The sequence below is a fragment of the Girardinichthys multiradiatus genome, chromosome 5 (assembly GCF_021462225.1).
Source record: "Girardinichthys multiradiatus isolate DD_20200921_A chromosome 5, DD_fGirMul_XY1, whole genome shotgun sequence".
NCBI classification, from domain to species: Eukaryota; Metazoa; Chordata; class Actinopteri; order Cyprinodontiformes; family Goodeidae; genus Girardinichthys; species Girardinichthys multiradiatus.
Genome location: NC_061798.1, coordinates 5,922,587 through 5,939,675, shown reverse-complemented (window position 1 = coordinate 5,939,675; position 17,089 = coordinate 5,922,587). Strand labels below are relative to the sequence as shown.

Here is a 17,089-nt window from a genome sequence, read left to right as displayed (position 1 = left end):
GGAGGAATCACACCCACAACTTTTGAATTGCAAGAAAACATCTCCTACCACTTAGCTACAGCCACCCTCAAGATCTACAGCATAATGTATCTCGGACATGATTCAGTAATGCTTATTAAAGACACACTGAGGATTATAGCCATCACTGAAAATTTTCAATACCCGAATTCTCCGTCCACAACTAAAACTGTGGAGCTTCAAGGGTATTCTTTTTCTAAAAATTAGCAAAGTATCTTCTAGTCTGAAATTATGTTTAAAAATGAACAAAATACTAACATTAACGGTTCAATTTCCTTGTTTTTTGCTTTAAAAAAAACAAAAAAAACACATGAAAACAATCAAAACGAAATCCCACTAATTAAATACAAAACATCTGACATGTTTTTTGTTAACATTTTAGTCTCAATGCAACATACCTTCTCCAGAAAGAGGTGCTTGTACGTCTCCATGCCCATGGCGTGCTGGTCCTTGCTGCGAACCTGATTCAGGAACCAGTGGAGCGCGTCATCGTAACATTCAGCGTCTTCTACCAGACAGTGCCACAGGATGTCCACCTGTTCCAGACTTAGTCCTGAGAGGCAGACACACCCAGAACATTTACATCTATATCATCATTACAACACCGCAGGCAGCACAGATGAGCTGGGAAGGCCTTGGAGCATTTACTATTCAGTCAGTGTTGTGTTTCCATAGAGGTATGGTGGGACCTCTGAAGGACTTTACATCAAATGTTTATGTTCATGCAACAATTTAATGTTCATCAGTTAAACAACCTAACATGGAAAATCATTGATAATGCACTAGAAAACCAGATTATGAGTCTGATCATATATTATGTATGTTAAAGTAATATGTGCATCTATTGTTAAAAGATAAAAAAAATAGCCAACAAACATTAGATTTGACTTAAAAGCAGCAAGGGATTTAAAAGAACTACGAATCCCAAAACTAACATCTGTCTTTATGGAAGCAGTTCTGTGTTGGGAGTGGGTGGAAACAAGAAGCCAGTGGTTTCTTTCTATAAAATATTCATGTCCAAGTTTCTGCAGACTACACAACTGGAAAACAGCATTTCTTCTAAATCCTAAATCAGCCTCTCTCCCACACATATGTACTCAGACAGCAGGAGCATTGTTCTCAGTTGAGCAACATAATAGGTATGTGTGCTTGTGTTTGCCCAAACATGCAGGACACCCAGATGCACACTCAGGAGCCCATTTAGAAACTGCTCAAAAATCAGCTTTTCCTTAAAACACACTTGTTCTCTGATGAGTCCACCTTTACTGTTTTCCCCACATCCAGGAGAGTTACGGTGTGGAGAAGCCCCAAAGAAGCGTACCACCCAGACTGTTGCATGACCAGAGTGAAGCATGGGGGTGGATCAGTGATGATTTGGGCTGCCATATCATGGCATTCCATTGGCCCAATACTTGTGCTAGATGGGCGCGTCACTGCCAAGGACTACCGAACCATTCTTGAGGACCATGTGCATCCAATGGTTCAAACATTGTATCCTGAAGGCGGTGCCGTGGATCAGGATGACAATGCACCAATACACACAGCAAGACTGGTGAAAGATTGGTTTGATGAACATGAAAGTGAAGTTGAACATCTCCCATGGCCTGCACAGTCACCAGATCTAAATATTATTGAGCCACTTTTGGGGTGTTTTGGAGGAGCGAGTCAGGAAACGTTTTCCTCCACCAGTATCACGTAGTGACCTGGTCACTATCCTGCAAGAAGAATGGCTTAAAATCCATCTGACCACTGTGCAGGACTTGTATATGTCATTCCCAAGACGAATTGACGCTGTATTGGCCGCAAAAGGAGGCCCTACACCATACTAATAAATTATTGTGGTCTAAAACCAGGTGTTTCAGTTTCATTGTCCAACCCCTGTACAGTACAGACCAAAAGTTTGGACACACCTTCTCATTCAAAGAGTTGTCTTTATTTTCATGACTATGAATATTGTAGCTTCACACTGAAGGCATCAAAACTATGAATTAACACATGTGGAATTATATACTGAACAAAAAAGTGTGAAACAACTGAAAATATGTCTTATATTCTAGGTTCTTCAAAGTAGCCACCTTTTGCTTTGATTACTGCTCCACACACTCTTGGCATTCTGTTGATGAGCTTCAAGAGGTAGTCACCTGAAATGGTTTTCACTTCACAGGTGTGCCCTGTCAGGTTTAATAAGTGGGATTTCAAGCCTTATAAATGGGGTTGGGACCATCAGTTGTGTTGTGCAGGAGGTGGATACAGTACACAGCTGATAGTCCTACTGAATAGACTGTTAGAAGTTGTATTATGGCAAGAAAAAAGCAGCTAAGAAAAACGAGTGGCCATCATTACTTTAAGAAATGAAGGTCAGTCAGTCCGAACAATTGGGAAAACTTTGAAAGTGTCCCCAAGTGCAGTCGCAAAAACCATCAAGCGCTACAAAGAAACTGGCTCACATGAGGACCGCCCCAGGAAAGGAAGACCAAGAGTCACCTCTGCTGCAGACGATAAGTTCATCCGAGTCACCAGCCTCAGAAATGGCAGGTTAACAGCAGCTCAGATTAGAGAACAGGTCAATGCCACACAGAGTTCTAGCAGCAGACACATCTCTAGAACAACTGTTAAGAGGAGACTGTGTGAATCAGGCCTTCATAGTAAAATAGCTGCTAGGAAACCACTGCTGAGGACAGGCAACAAGCAGAAGAGACTTGTTTGGGCTAAAGAACACGAGGAATGGACATTAGACCAGTGGAAATCTGTGCTTTGGTCTGATGAGTCCAAGTTTGAGATCTTTGGTTCCAACCACCGTGTCTTTGTGCGGCGCAGAAGAGGTGAAAGGATGGACTCTACATGCCTGGTTCCCACCGTGAAGCATGGAGGAGGAGGTGTGATGGTGTGACCTGAGGATTGCCTGAGGCGTCTAACTTATGAAAACAGCAGTGCTAGGTGGCTTGGATCTTTTAAATGTAGATACATGTTTGATGTGACAGACAGAACCAATTCTATCAGCTTATACACTGCTCAAAAAAATGAAGGGAACACTCAAATAACACATCCTAGATCTGAATGAATGAAATATTCTCATTGAATACTTTGTTCTATACAAAGTTGAATGTGTTGACAACAAAATCACACAAAAATCATCAATAGAAATCAAATTTATTAACCAATGGAGGCCTGGATTTGGAGTCACACACATAATTAAAGTGGAAAAACACTACAGGCTGATCCAACTCTGATGTAATGTCCTTAAAACAAGTCAAAATGAGGCTCAGTATTGTGTGTGACCTCCATGTGTCTGTATGACCTCCCTACAACGTCTGGACATGCTCCTGATGAGACGGTGGATGGTCTCCTGAGGGATCTCCTCCCAGAACTGGACTAAAGCATCCACCAACTCCTGGACAGTCTGTGGTGCAACGTGACGTTGGTGGATGGAGCGAGACATGATGGAGGTCTGGGGAACGGGTGGGCCAGTCCATAGCTTCAATGTCTTCATCTTGCAGGAACTGCTGACACACTCCAGCCACATGAGGTCTATCATTGTCCTGCATTAGGAGGAACCCAGGGCCAACCGCATCAGCATATGGTCTCACAAGGAGTCTGAGGATCTCATCTCAGTACCTAATGGCAGTCAGGCTACCTCTGGCGAGCCCATGGAGGACCATGCAGCCCTCCAAAAAAATGCCATCCCACATCATTACTGACCCACTGCCAAACCGGTCATGCTGAAGGATGTTGCAGGCAGCAGATCGCTCTCCACGGTGTCTCCAGACTCTGTCACGTCTGTCACATGTGCTCAGTGTGAACCTGCTTTCATCTGTGAAGAGCACAGGGCGCCAGTGGTGAATTTGCCAATCCTGGTGTTCTCTGGCAAATGCCAAGCGTCTCCTGGTAGCGCCTCCAGGCTCTGGACGCTACGCTGACAGACACAGCAAACCTTCTTGCCACAGCTCACATTGATATGCCATCCTGGATGAGCTGCACTACCTGAGCCACTTGTGTGGGTTGTAGAGTCCGTCTCATGCTACCACGAGTGTGAAAGCACCACCAACATTCAAAAGTGACCAAAACATCAGCCAGAAAGCATAGGTACTGAGAAGTGGTCTGTTGTCCCCACCTGCAGGACCACTCCTTTATTGAGTGTCTTGCTAATCGCCAAAGATTTCTCCCTGTTGTCTTTTACATTTGTACAACAGGATGTGAAATTGATTGTCAATCAGTGTTTCTTCCTAAGTGGACAGTTTGATTTCACAGAAGTTAGATTTACTTGAGTTATATTGTGTTTAGTTTTTTGAGCAGTGTATATTTATGTTTGTTAGTTTTTAAAAACATAAAGAGACATGAAAAAATATGGAGAGCTGGTTATCTATTTTTTGATGTCTTTCTGCACCGTGCACCAATCTGCTCATTTTTCCTTGAGTTTATTTATACATGTAGAGTTGTACACACTGACCATTTTTCCTTGACCTAATACAGAGCCCTGCAAATGTTATTCATACACCTTCAACCTTTCCACATTTTGGTTCTCCAAAACCACACCCTTGTATATTTGGGGGATTTTATGTGAGAGATTAACACAACGTAGTGAGTTATTGTGTTAGAGACCATTAGTAATGAACAGCATTAAAAACAAACTGGTGTTCCATGGTTTCATCCAGCTTCAAACATCTCACAAAGCTCTGTTCAGTCCTTCATGTGAAAATGGGCGGAGGATGGCACAACTGCAGACATAATAAGACCTGTCTGTCAGCTTAAACTGACAGACAGGGCAAGGAGACCCTTAATATGAGAAGATACGGCCAAGATGCCTGTGGTAGCTCTAGAAGAGCTGCAGAGATCCACAGCTCAGATGGCAAAATCTGTTAACACAAGAGTTACTAATCCTGCACCACAGGACTTTATTGAAGACGTGACAAGAAGAAATCCATTGTGGGAAGCATTCCATAAGAAGTCCTGTTTGCAGTTTGCCACAAGCCATGTAGACGACACAGCAAACATGGACGGACATGCTCTAATCAGATAAGACCAAAAAATAACTATTAGGACAAAGACTGACAAACTGAAAGAATGGCCAAATCAAAGTTCAGACCTAAATATTTGGGAATTCGTGGCAACACAAGAGATTTATTGTTTTTGAAAAGAATAATGGGCAAAGATTTCAGTCTGTAGCTGCTGTTGGAAACGTACTCCTAGAGGCAAGAAATGTGTACAAAATTGTGACCCAGAGGACTGAATATAAATGTTTGCCATACCTTTTAGATTTTTGTTTGCGAAAGAAATTTTAAAAACCCAGTTCACAACTATGCACTACTTTTTGATGGTCTATCACATGAGATCCCAATGAGATACTTAAATAAATAGAAGCTTGTGGTTGTAAATAGAAAAAAAGGTTCAATGGGAATCAATACTTCTAACATACTGCATTTCTGGAGCATGATGAGGAACTAAAAATAGATTCCTATGACGTACATGATGACATGATTATTGCTTAGAACATTACACATATGTTCTGCACCTTCAGCTGAGAAAGAACATATAGTGTAAAAATGTGGTGTAGGAAATGGATCAAACCTTTGTAAATAACTGCAGTAACAAAAACAAAAGACTTACTGAAGTGGTCCGGTGATCCCAGCGTTGAGAAGACACAGGTGAGGAACTGCAGGCGGACCTGGACCTCTGCACTGTGGCTGTACCTGCAATATGCACATAGGAACAAAAGGTACACTTTGTGTTACCATCAGGGGATTTATTTAATAACTAAGATGACAAATCTGATGTTCGATAGCAGATATAACCATAACTAGAGGTACGCCAATCAGAGTTTGCAACCTGAATGAGCTGTAGACAAGCCTAGGTATGTCATAGAAATTATAGCTTCTTTATAAACAGCTTCTTACATCTCAGCTTCGTCCTACTTTTAGTAACAATAGCTTAGTGGGTGTCTGTGGCGCTCAATAACATCATCTACTCCAAAGAGTGTTGTTGTCAGCTAGACTTGGCAATGCTTACATAAGGTGTATTCACTGATCCGATACAGAACACAGTTTTAAGTTTCTGGCAGGTTCAGGCCAGTCGAGCTGAACATTTTCTAATTCCAATCACCAATCTGGGTGCATCACTTTCTATATTTACTCTCAAATATGTATGAAATCCAAACAAGTTCTGGGCTGTTTGATTCAGATCTTTGTTACCTTAACATAGAATCCTCTAAAATTTTAGTCAAAGTCACATTTAAGAAAAACTCCTGAAAACGAACAGCAATAAAATACTAATCAAACAAATCCATATTACTGTTGGGGCTCTCTTGGGAAAACGTCCCAGGCAGACTCACAGAGCAAACTTGTGCCGGTGTTCTCGGACTTCGTGGATGTAGTGTTGGAGGTTGTCGAAGAACAGCTTCATCATGTGCAGCTCCTTCTCGGCCCACCTAACAGAACCCACATCCAGATCAACACAAGCTCCAGGAAGGAAGATTATGCGCAACCTTTACGTTTTTAATCTCTGAGTCAGTTGCTACTTTAAGTTAAAAGAAAAAATATTATTTTTTAATCTTAATCCACTATTCATTTTATAGTGCAGAACTTGGGTGAAAAAGGCAAGCCAACACCAAGCAGAAGCTTGATAATAAAAAGATGGTTAAGCCTCGTAGGATCATGTGTTTACAACAAACATATGACACAGAAAGCTTATTATTATGTTGCTGTGTTGCCATGGCGCCTGAATGAAGGCGGTGCCGCTTACATAGTGATCCAGTGGGTGTCGTAGCTGGAGCCAAACTGCTGGAAAGTGCCAAAAAGTTTGGGTAGTAAGCGCAGGGAAACCACAACGGACCTGAGAGGAAAGAAAAAACCTGAGTGAAATATTCCAGCGGGCCAAATAGCGAATAAACTTTGGAAGAGCTTAGAGAACCTCTACTTGTTAGAAATAATAAGTGTTATATTAGAGATTTTTTTTTAACAACTAAGTGCTGTAATGTGTACACTGCAGAAGACACCAATGACTGATGGTACATTTTAACAGCTCAACAACTTTCATCATGCTTGTTAACATTTGTGAATTTCAAATGCTTTTGGACATTAAAAAAAGTGTTGCAGTACATTAGTTTGGGTTGCACTTACCGATGATGGGCCAAGTTGTCAAGGCAACCCTCAATGAAGCGCATTCGGATCTGCCTGTCAGTGAACCAACAGACCAGCGAACACAGCAGCTTCTCTGCTTCATTAATCAGACCCTCAGAGAGATGAATCTAAACACATGAGAAAACATTTAGAACAAGGAAATAATACATCAAAACACAACTCTACAGCCTGTTTTAATTGTAAGGTCTAAAGCCCATTTTTGCCTTAATAAATGATATTCAAAGGTGGCCTTGAGACAGCACAAACTTGCTGCTCTGCAACTCTGTTCATGGGACTAAATTAATGTGATTTTGTGGATGGATAGGCAGACTGAGGTGTGTGAACCATGTGTGACCAAAAAGGAGGACAGAAGATGAAGCATTCAAGTGTTTAAGGCATTTTAAAGGTTATTGCCATTTTTCTTAATGTTATAACTTTTCATTTTTGATGTTAATATCATCTGGCCAAAGCCCTGTTCAGCAATGTGACGGTGAACCCTGCAGGTTCAATGATTAGCATCATCGACAGTTCTAAACACAATTGTAGGACCGCCTGGTAGAGGTGTAAAAATGAAATAAATAAAATTATGAAATTAAAATGAATTAATCTTTTAATGTCTGTGCTGATTTGGACATCCAGTATATTTTGGGTCTGTATCGTGCTGATAGATCTAGTGATGACCCTTTTTTTTAGGCTCCATCCACACAAAGGAGCATCGATGCTCAAATAAGGGAAACCGACTTTATTTGAAGCCTGTGGATTTATTGTGGATTTTATCCAAACATGTTTAATCCTCTATGGCGATCGTGAGCACAAACTGTAGTTGGAAAACTACATCCGTCTCTCTTCCCAATCCTGCATTCATTGTTGTCTCCATGCTTCCTGTGAAATTCTTTACTTCTGTGGCAACGTTACCGCGTCACTCACAAGCATGGCATAAGTATTACAACACCTATTATGGCGCCTCCGGCTTCGGGTGATTTCCCCTTTACCGTCAAATCTTTTTGTGTGGATAAAGTCTTCGGTTCCATGTGGACTTGGTCTTAGTTTACTGATGGAAGCCAACTGATTTTGAATTCAAATGATCTGGTCATGTTGTAACATACATTAAGTGAAAGAAATTCCACTGAAGTCACAGCAGAGTTTAGCAAACTCCATATGTTTACGTTTGTAGGACAGAAGAAGCTTTTTTTAGCTAGATCATGTTCAGTGGCTTTTATACTCAATGTGCATAGCAGCAAGATAAATATGGGCCGTCCTTCAGCCTTTTATCCAGGCAGTAACTGAAGAAAAAGGGCCTTGGTGTCACGTCATATTTATACCCCAGAGAAACAGAAAATAACTAATTACCAATTAGAAATTCCTAGAACCACTGATCAACTTGTTTCAGTTACATTTATGTAAAAGGGATTGATGCCAATAGTTTTGCCAGTAGTGATTTATATAAAAAAAACTTTATTCCCCCTTAGATAAATGTACTGAAATTAATGGCTGGATTGTTTTACATGTTTCACTGTGAGTTTATGGTACTGCAATAAAAGATCTAAAAATCTAAAAGCAAGTTTCAACAGAGAAACTACGTACTGCGTCCTCATCCTGCACCAGGTCCCAAAGCAGGGTATTCCCCTTCTTACAAACATTATCAAGGTTGATGTCAGTCACAGCATGGCTGGAGTACTGATGTTTATGAACAGCTGGACCTGCAGAACCAAACAGAGAGGTAACATCTTTATTTCAGATAAGTTACCAGGTTTTCTGTTGGATAAACCCTTTACTTCATGTAAAATAACCTTCAGAGCCTGTGGAGCGAAGCTCACCTTGCACCAGGTGCTCATGATAGATGGAGGCCAGGTTGGGGAGGTGCTGCTGGAGGTGAGAGCTGAGCTCGGCGTGGGAGTTGATCTGGACCAGCTCCTCCTCGCAGCCTGACTCCTCCCCGTCAAAGTCTGCCATGTTTTTCTCGGACTTGGCACTGACCTGGGAGCTGCTGCAGCTGACATCATCAGCACTCAGCATGTCGTCCACCATGGGACTTGTGGAAGAAAGCACAATGGAGAACATCTTTAAGTAACTCGGTTATAATGTGTAACTACAAAGATCAGTTTGAATTAGGAAAAGGAAAGCAAACATCCTTTAAACTTTTACCCCTCATGGTGGTGGTGATGATGATGATGATGGTGGTGGTGGTGGTGGTGCTGTGGGCCGATGAATCGGTGGCAGTTAAACAGCTCACTGTTCATGGCCTCTCCAAGGAAGTCCCCTGGTCTTGGCAGAGAGGCAGGCTCCTGAGGGCCTTGGACCATCTGGGAAGGACTGATGTCCCCCGGCTGCTGCTGGACCTCCATCACCTCAGCCCGAGCAGATGATGAAGAGCAGGCGTCTAGCATTCTCGTCCGGCCCTCTAAAGAAGTCGATGCCGCTGTGACCATGACAGCAGAGGTCTCGGGGCTAAATTGACGAACTTTGGTTTTAGCTCCTCCCCCCGATTCAATGGACCCCACACCGTGACTCGATCCCTCTCCAAGCGCCTCCCCTGCCTTCCTCTTCCTCGTCTCGGTATGTTCCCGCCCTTCTTTCTGCTGGCTATCCTCGGCAGTAGACCTGTTTCCTTCATCGTCTTCTTCTTCCTCATCATCATCTTCATCTTCATCGTCCTCCTCCTCTTCGTCTTCCTCCTCCTCCTTCAAGGCCTCACTGTCAGCCATGTCGTCAGAGTGCAGCTCGCTGCCGGGGCTACCAGACTGGCTGGCTCGACTTGAGGCAGCTTCGTTACTGGAGGCCTCGCTGCGTCCGCTGCTGCTACCTGGACCGCTGCTCCCCTCCTCCACACTGTTGCCCGTCTCATCGGAGCTTCCCTGCATCGACTCCTGAACACACAGAAACCTCCCAGTCACAACTGGAAACAATTCTCGGAGCTTTTGTGTTGCGGTGACAGATGAAGGAATGTGAGTAGCTCACCTCTGTATCTGACAGCCTCTGCTGGCTCCTCTTGTTGCTGGTCACCATGATCTGATCATCCATCTCCATGTCGCTGCCTCCGCTGTGCTGGGTGTCACTGTTATCGCTGCTGTCTGGACTGGCAGCTGGAGAACCTGAAAGCACAGATATTTTATTTTTAGACTATATTTGTACATTATGTCTTGTAAATATTGGCCATAACCATTCTGGCTTTATAAAAGGCAATATCAAAAACTGATTAATTTTGAAGCTGATTAAATTAATCTTCACCGATTGCCCCTTCGACATCTGTTTAGTTAAACCATAATGTTTGACAAAATATTCAAATTTTTAATTCCTCACCTTCATTCTGACTGTTTAAAACCATTCAAAAGTCTCAAAATTCAAGCACTTCCCCAAATCTTTGGGAGATCCTAGGCACAGTGGCTTCCTATGGTATTCACATCTGTTAATTTTCATTTTTTTTTATTTATTACAAAAACTCCAGTGCATTTTATTACAAAGAGAAATCTGAAAAATGCTGTATTCATAGGTATGGGCTTTGAGTCATTCTAACACATGAACACGGCTAAATCTAAAGCAATCTATTGTAGCTCTGGCTGTATGTTTAGGAGCGTTGTCCTGCAAGTCTCAAATCTTTTGCAGTCTTTAACAAGCTTGCCAAGTATTCCAGCTCCTCTGCCCTATGTTTTCACTGTGCTGGTGTGTTCAGAGTGACGATGTTTTAAACCACACGCAGTTGTAGATGTATGCTATGTCACCTGTAAGACTTAACAAGATGTCTGAAGCTTTCTATCAGCAATGACATATCCTCGCCACTCTTTCATAAAGACCAGCTTCATGGTGTGTAGGAATAAATATTTGTCCAGGTGATAGCTTCTTACTCACATGTGGATCTCTGCAGCCCCTCCAGAGATACCAAAGGCCTCTTGGTTGCCTGTACTATTAATTCTCTCCTTGCCTGGCCAGTCAATTTAGGTGGGTGGTCATGTCTTGGTAGGTTTACATTCATGCCATACCAGCTTAGTTTTTGAATGCTGGACTGAACAGAGCTCCGAGATGTTTATAGCTCGGCGTATCGTTAACTCTGCTTCAAACTTCTTAACATCTTCCTTCCTGAAATGTCTACTGTGTTTCTTGGTATTCATGATGCTGTTCACTAACATTTAATAAAACCCAATAGAAACCTCAAGGCTCTATCTATACAGAATTTAAATTACACATAGGTTGACTTCGTTTACTAATTAGGTCAGTTCTGACGGCAACTGTCTGCTCTGGATTGTATTTGGAGGTATCAGAGTAAAATTCAGAAAGCCACGTCTCCTTCTACTTTCATCTCATAATTAAGTACTACTTTGTGTTGCTGTACCACATAAAAGCCTGTTAAAATACATTGAAGTTTGTGGTAAAGTGGTAAAATGTGAAATGCACCAATGCTGTACAAAGAAGAATCCAGACTGACCTTTCTTGTTCCCCATAGGGATGTTGGTGTTTAGCAGTGAAGCAAAAGAGCTCTGTTTGGAAAGCTGGGCCTTGGCTGCGAGAGCGTTGTTCCACAGAGCCTTTATCAACATGGAGGCCAGGTATAACGTCTGGGGAAGACAGCAACACATCACGATTTTACTTCAAGGAGAAAAGACACCAAAAACAGTTTGGTGCAGCCCACAGTGTTCAGATTTCTGACTTAACCTATAAGGTCATTTATGCTTGCACAGTACCTGCTCAGTATGGGCGCTTGGATGCAGGCCTGAAACCAGGTTCAGGACATGACGGAGAGGCACTGGGTCCAGGTTTTTTATTAGTGATGGGAAAAGGTCATGAATGTAGCGGCTACAGTGTTTCAACTGAAAGCAGAAAAAAAAAACTGCATTTATAAACTGCTCAAAAAAATAAAGGGAACACTTAAACAACACAATATAACTCCAAGTAAATCAAACTTCTGTGAAATCAAACTGTCCACTTAGGAAGCAACACTGATTGACAATCAATTTAACATGTTGTTGTGTAAATGGATTAGACTACAGGGGGAAATCTTTGGCGATTAGCAAGAAACACTCAATAAAGGAGTGGTTCTGCAGGTGGGGACCACAGACCACTTCTCAGTACCTATGCTTTCTGGCTGATGTTTTGGTCACTTTTGAATGTTGGTGGTGCTTTCACACTCATGGTAGCATGAGATGGACTCTACAACCCACACAAGTGGCTCAGGTAGTGCAGCTCATCCAGGATGGCACATCAATGTGAGCTGTGGCAAGAAGGTTTGCTGTGTCTGTCAGCGTAGTGTCCAGAGCCTGGAGGCGCTACCAGGAGACAGGCCAGTACACCAGGAGACGTGGAGGAGGCCGTAGGAGGGCAACAACCCAGCAGCAGGACCGCTACCTCCGCCTTTGTGCAAGGAGGAACAGGAGGAGCATTGCCAGAGCCCTGCAAAATGACCTCCAGCAGGCCACAAATGTGCATGTGTCTGCACAAACGGTTATAAACCGACTCCATGAGGATGGTATGAGGGCCTGACGTCCAGAAATGGGGGTTGTGCTCACAGCCCAACACCGTGCAGGACGCTTGGCATTTGCCAGAGAACACCAGGATTGGCAAATTTGCCACTGGTGCCCTGTGGTCTTCACAGATGAAAGCAGGTTCACACTGAGCACATGTGACAGACATGACAGAGTCTGGAGACACCGTGGAGAGTGATCTGCTGCCTGCAACATCCTTCAGCATGACTGGTTTGGCAGTGGGTCAGTAATGGTGTGGGGTGGCATTTCTTTGGAGGGCCGCATGGTCCTCCATGTGCTCGCCAGAGGTAACCTGACTGCCATTAGGTACCGAGATGAGATCCTCAGACCCCTTGTGAGCTATGGACTGGCCCGCCTGTTCCCCAGACCTGAATGTGATTGAGCACATCTGGAACATCATGTCTCGTTCCATCCACCAACGTCACGTTGCACCACAGACTGTCCAGGAGTTGGTGGATACTTTAGTCCAGGTCTGGGAGGAGATCCCTAAGGAGACCATCCACCGTCTCATCAGGAGCATGTCCAGACGTTGTAGGGAGGTCATACAGACACATGGAGGTCACACACAATACTGACCCTCATTTTGACTTGTTTTAAGGACATTACATCAAAGTTGGATCAGCCTGTAGTGTGTTTTTCCACTTTAATTATGTGTGTGACTCCAAATCCAGGCCTCCATTGGTTAATAAATTTGATTTCCATTGATGATTTTTGTGTGATTTTGTTGTCAGCACATTCAACTTTGTATAGAACAAAGTATTCAATGAGAATATTTCATTCATTCAGATCTAGGATGTGTTATTTGAGTGTTTCCTTCATTTTTTTGAGCAGTGTATAAGCTGATAGAATTGGTTCTGTCTGTCACATCAAACATGTATCTACATTTAAAAGATCCAAGCCACCTAGCACTGCTGCTTTCATAAGTTAGACGCCTCAGGCAATCCTCAAGTCAGTGGTTGGAATGAAGCTGTGAGCGGCCATGTGAACATCTGATTTATCCTACCTGAGCTGCAGCCCATATACAGTCTATATGCTGCGTGCTGAGCCGGCCCTCCGCAGCCAGGAAGTTCAGGATCACTTGGCACTGTTTAATGATCTGGAAAACAAATGGAGACGTGTGCAGCGCAGGGAGGAATGTATGCTATGCAGCCTCTCGGAGTCTTCAGGATTATTACATTTAAGTAACCAGAAGAACAGAAAAGCCACTAAGGATAAAAGGTTAAACATAATAACCATGCAACGGTTTATGTAGAAACTTAATTTACATTACTGCTCTAACCTCAATGTGCAAATTCGGTCCGAATATGTGCTCCACCACATTGTTGTGGATTAGCCAGTCAGCTAGTTCCTTCGCTATGGACCTGAAAAGATGAAGAACCTCAATGAGATGTTCAATGACTTTCAGTGAAGCAAAACAGATTAAAACACACAGAGATTTAAACAAAAAAAACACGATACTGCTGTAGAGGCATAATCATGCAGCGAGTTGCTTAGGAGTTGTGGCTAACTTACGTTTCTGTGTCAGACACCAGTGACTCGTTGTTACACACATCATTAAACGTGTGGAGTTGATTCTGAGGAGAGCACAGACATGATAAATTAGTCCTGGAGTTCATCCAATCAAAGCTGTATGCTGACAAAGAATCGCTTTTCATCAAACAACATGCTACATTACATCACACTATAGGGATGAGCATCTCAAGCAAAAAATATAATTTAAAAATGAGAGAATGTTACTTCGTTATAATACACTTGAACAGTGACTCGCTGTTATGCAATGAACATTTATTTATCTTATCCCCTTAATATTTGTAGTTTAACATCCGTTTTCTTTTATGCATGCTTATACACTCATGCCTTGTCACTGATGTCCTGTAAAGCAGGTTGAATTGCATGAATGCTGCTATACATTAAAACTTGCCTTGCACTATATATTCAGGAAATATTCAAACATTCCTCATTATGATTGCCCATCCTTACTATATATTGGCTATAATACAGATCATTTTACTATAATATTTCTGGAGATCCACAGCTAAACCAGCTAGTCCCCTGAACTTAATGATTTTACGTTTTTATTTAAAATTCACACAATGTGATTTTCTGGATTTTTATTTTAGATTCCGTCACTCACAGTTGAAGAGTCCCTATGACAAAAATTTAACAATTCTACGTGCTTTGCAAGTGGCAATCCTGTTTAACTGCAGAGCTATGTAACGTTGACTGCTCTCTCACACAGTGATGCTGCTTCTGTTCCAATACAAATAAATAAAAAGCAGTAACAGGTAGGCTGCTTATGGCTGCTTCACTGTTGCAATAAATGAATATATGATTTGACAACAAATTTGAAATTTGTATTACTTAAATTTTAAGACAGACACTGGGGTTATTTTTTAACACATCCTGTAAAAAAAGATTGGAAATCTTTTTGGCAAATGAAATCTGTATTGTAAAGGAGTAAATGGCCTGCACATATATAGAGCTGACTGACAGAAGTGAAGGTGCCACTGAGCCCTCTGACCACCATCAGCAGGCAAGGTGGGTGAAGTGACTAGCCGAAGGACACAATGACTGAGACGGACAGAGTGGGCGTTTGAATCGACAATCCAACGATTACAGGACGAACATCTACCAACGTCGCACAATAAAGGGAATTTATTGTCAATCTTTTAGTTTGTGTTTATAGATACTTCTTTCCAAAACCTGACTGTTTCTGCTGTATCTTAAGACTATCGGATATGGAAAAAGGGAAAGGCGTTTAACTTTGCACTGCTTTTAAAAAAACTGATTTTATTCAAACATTTGATTATTCAGACAATTCCATTATCTATTTATCCAAAAGGAAGAAAAGTATTTCATTTAAAGTTCTTAAAAAGAAATCGAGAAAATTAAAGTAATCGGTATTGGCAGGTTGGAGCTTCACAAAACTGCAGCTTAGAAAAATCGACCACACAATCTCTGCTCAGTGCATTTCTAAATGAATCACAGATTAATAAAACTAGGGGATGTGAAAGGTCAAAGTCCTGGAGCATCTAATTACCTTGCATCAGTATTTTTCTTCTTACTGCCTTGCCATTATGGAGATGTTGTAGTGAAGGAAAAAGTTTTGCTTTTGTTGGTTGGATTACCTTCTGATCAGTTTTCCTCTATTAGTCTTTTCAGCATCCCCACAAATAGCCAGGCTGGAAGCCAGTTTTTATTGGCTCCATTATTGATTACCAAAAAACACAAAGAAAAAAACAACTCTATCTCCATTTGTGTTTTGAATTCAGTCTATTGATGAGTCTTGTCTCTGTCAGGCTTGCAGGCTTTCTGAGTGGAACCACCCCACATGTGAATGTGTGACAGAACTCTTTTGTATTAGAAGTGTGACTCACTGTGATTTGGCTGAGTCCGGCTAACCGCATGGTGAGTGTGGGAGACATGAAGTATTTGAAGGCGAGGTCCAGGCTCTCCTTGTCGAAGCACAGTGCGCTGTCCAGCGGCTCCTTCACCGTGCTCCACATCAGGTCAGCCATGTTGCGGGCGGCACTCTGTCGCAGCTCCTGGTCGGATAGCTTACACAGATACCTGCAGGCAGCAAACAGCTTTAAATCCTCTATTAGAAAGATAACCAACAAAATAAATGTATATATAAATGTAGAATACCCCCAGATACTCAAGAGAAAATTTGATTGTATTGATTACAAACGGTTTGTTCGGCAGGTTGCCCAGAGTTCCAAGGTCAGCCAGAAGTGCCTTCTAGCCTCGATTATACCACAGATGTTAAAAACTTAATAAATTAAACTTGTTTCTTTTGTACACAAGAACAAAACTTTGATAAGGTTAGCATTATCAAAACAAACCTATTGTTTTAAAATGCATTTTTATTTAGTCATTCCTACAGTTTGAAGTCTTTTTATGGAGAGGTCAGGACTGACCAGGGTTATATGCAGCTGCATAGAATAGAGTACACCCCACCTATTGGTGCACACTGACAGCCAGCTGGCTGAAAAAGTTTCTACACTTCACCATCTCTTACAAGAAAGACACATTGAGCCATTTAGATTTTTTAAATTGCAGATAATAAGATACGAGCAGCATGTCTGTTGGACAGCTCAATGCCGGCTGGTTACCTGAGCAGATAGAAATCATTGACCAGCTAATATGAACTTGCTAGACTTGTGTTACTCTATAAAGAGCAAAATAGCAAAATGGGATATTTGTTTATCAAAACAACGTTTAAATAGTGTAACATGGTATAACAAAGTGGGGTTTGTGGAAAAAAAAGAGAATTTTTGTGGGAAGAACTACAGTGACAAATAAAAGACAGGTTGGGTAAACGTGTTAGGTGATCACTCAATGATAAAACACGGAGGATTTCATTTTAAACATCTGAAGACACTGCCCACAAAAAGAAAAGGCATAAAGACTCACCAAACAAATTATTACGACGGGTTATAGATATTCCCCACAGAGTTTCTGAATTAAACTACAGCTATGCTC

The 17,089-nt window shown here is 42.0% G+C and overlaps 1 protein-coding gene across 5 annotated transcripts in view; it reads right to left on the bottom strand.

The window, feature by feature from the left end:
- Positions 1 to 17,089, bottom strand: part of usp34 (ubiquitin specific peptidase 34) — an 86,886-nt gene that overhangs the window by 43,671 nt on the left and 26,126 nt on the right. For all 5 annotated transcript variants that reach the window (XM_047365210.1, XM_047365209.1, XM_047365207.1 and 2 more), the window contains exons 7-21: positions 15,982 to 16,174; positions 14,117 to 14,178; positions 13,884 to 13,965; positions 13,608 to 13,700; positions 11,807 to 11,932; positions 11,551 to 11,680; positions 10,089 to 10,222; positions 9,276 to 9,997; positions 8,948 to 9,162; positions 8,715 to 8,830; positions 7,131 to 7,258; positions 6,754 to 6,843; positions 6,344 to 6,439; positions 5,623 to 5,705; positions 417 to 571 (exon numbers count right to left, since the gene is read on the bottom strand). In XM_047365210.1, the coding sequence (XP_047221166.1) occupies positions 417 to 571; positions 5,623 to 5,705; positions 6,344 to 6,439; positions 6,754 to 6,843; positions 7,131 to 7,258; positions 8,715 to 8,830; positions 8,948 to 9,162; positions 9,276 to 9,997; positions 10,089 to 10,222; positions 11,551 to 11,680; positions 11,807 to 11,932; positions 13,608 to 13,700; positions 13,884 to 13,965; positions 14,117 to 14,178; positions 15,982 to 16,174 (2,425 nt within the window). The remainder of the gene's footprint in view (positions 1 to 416; positions 572 to 5,622; positions 5,706 to 6,343; positions 6,440 to 6,753; positions 6,844 to 7,130; positions 7,259 to 8,714; positions 8,831 to 8,947; positions 9,163 to 9,275; positions 9,998 to 10,088; positions 10,223 to 11,550; positions 11,681 to 11,806; positions 11,933 to 13,607; positions 13,701 to 13,883; positions 13,966 to 14,116; positions 14,179 to 15,981; positions 16,175 to 17,089) is intronic.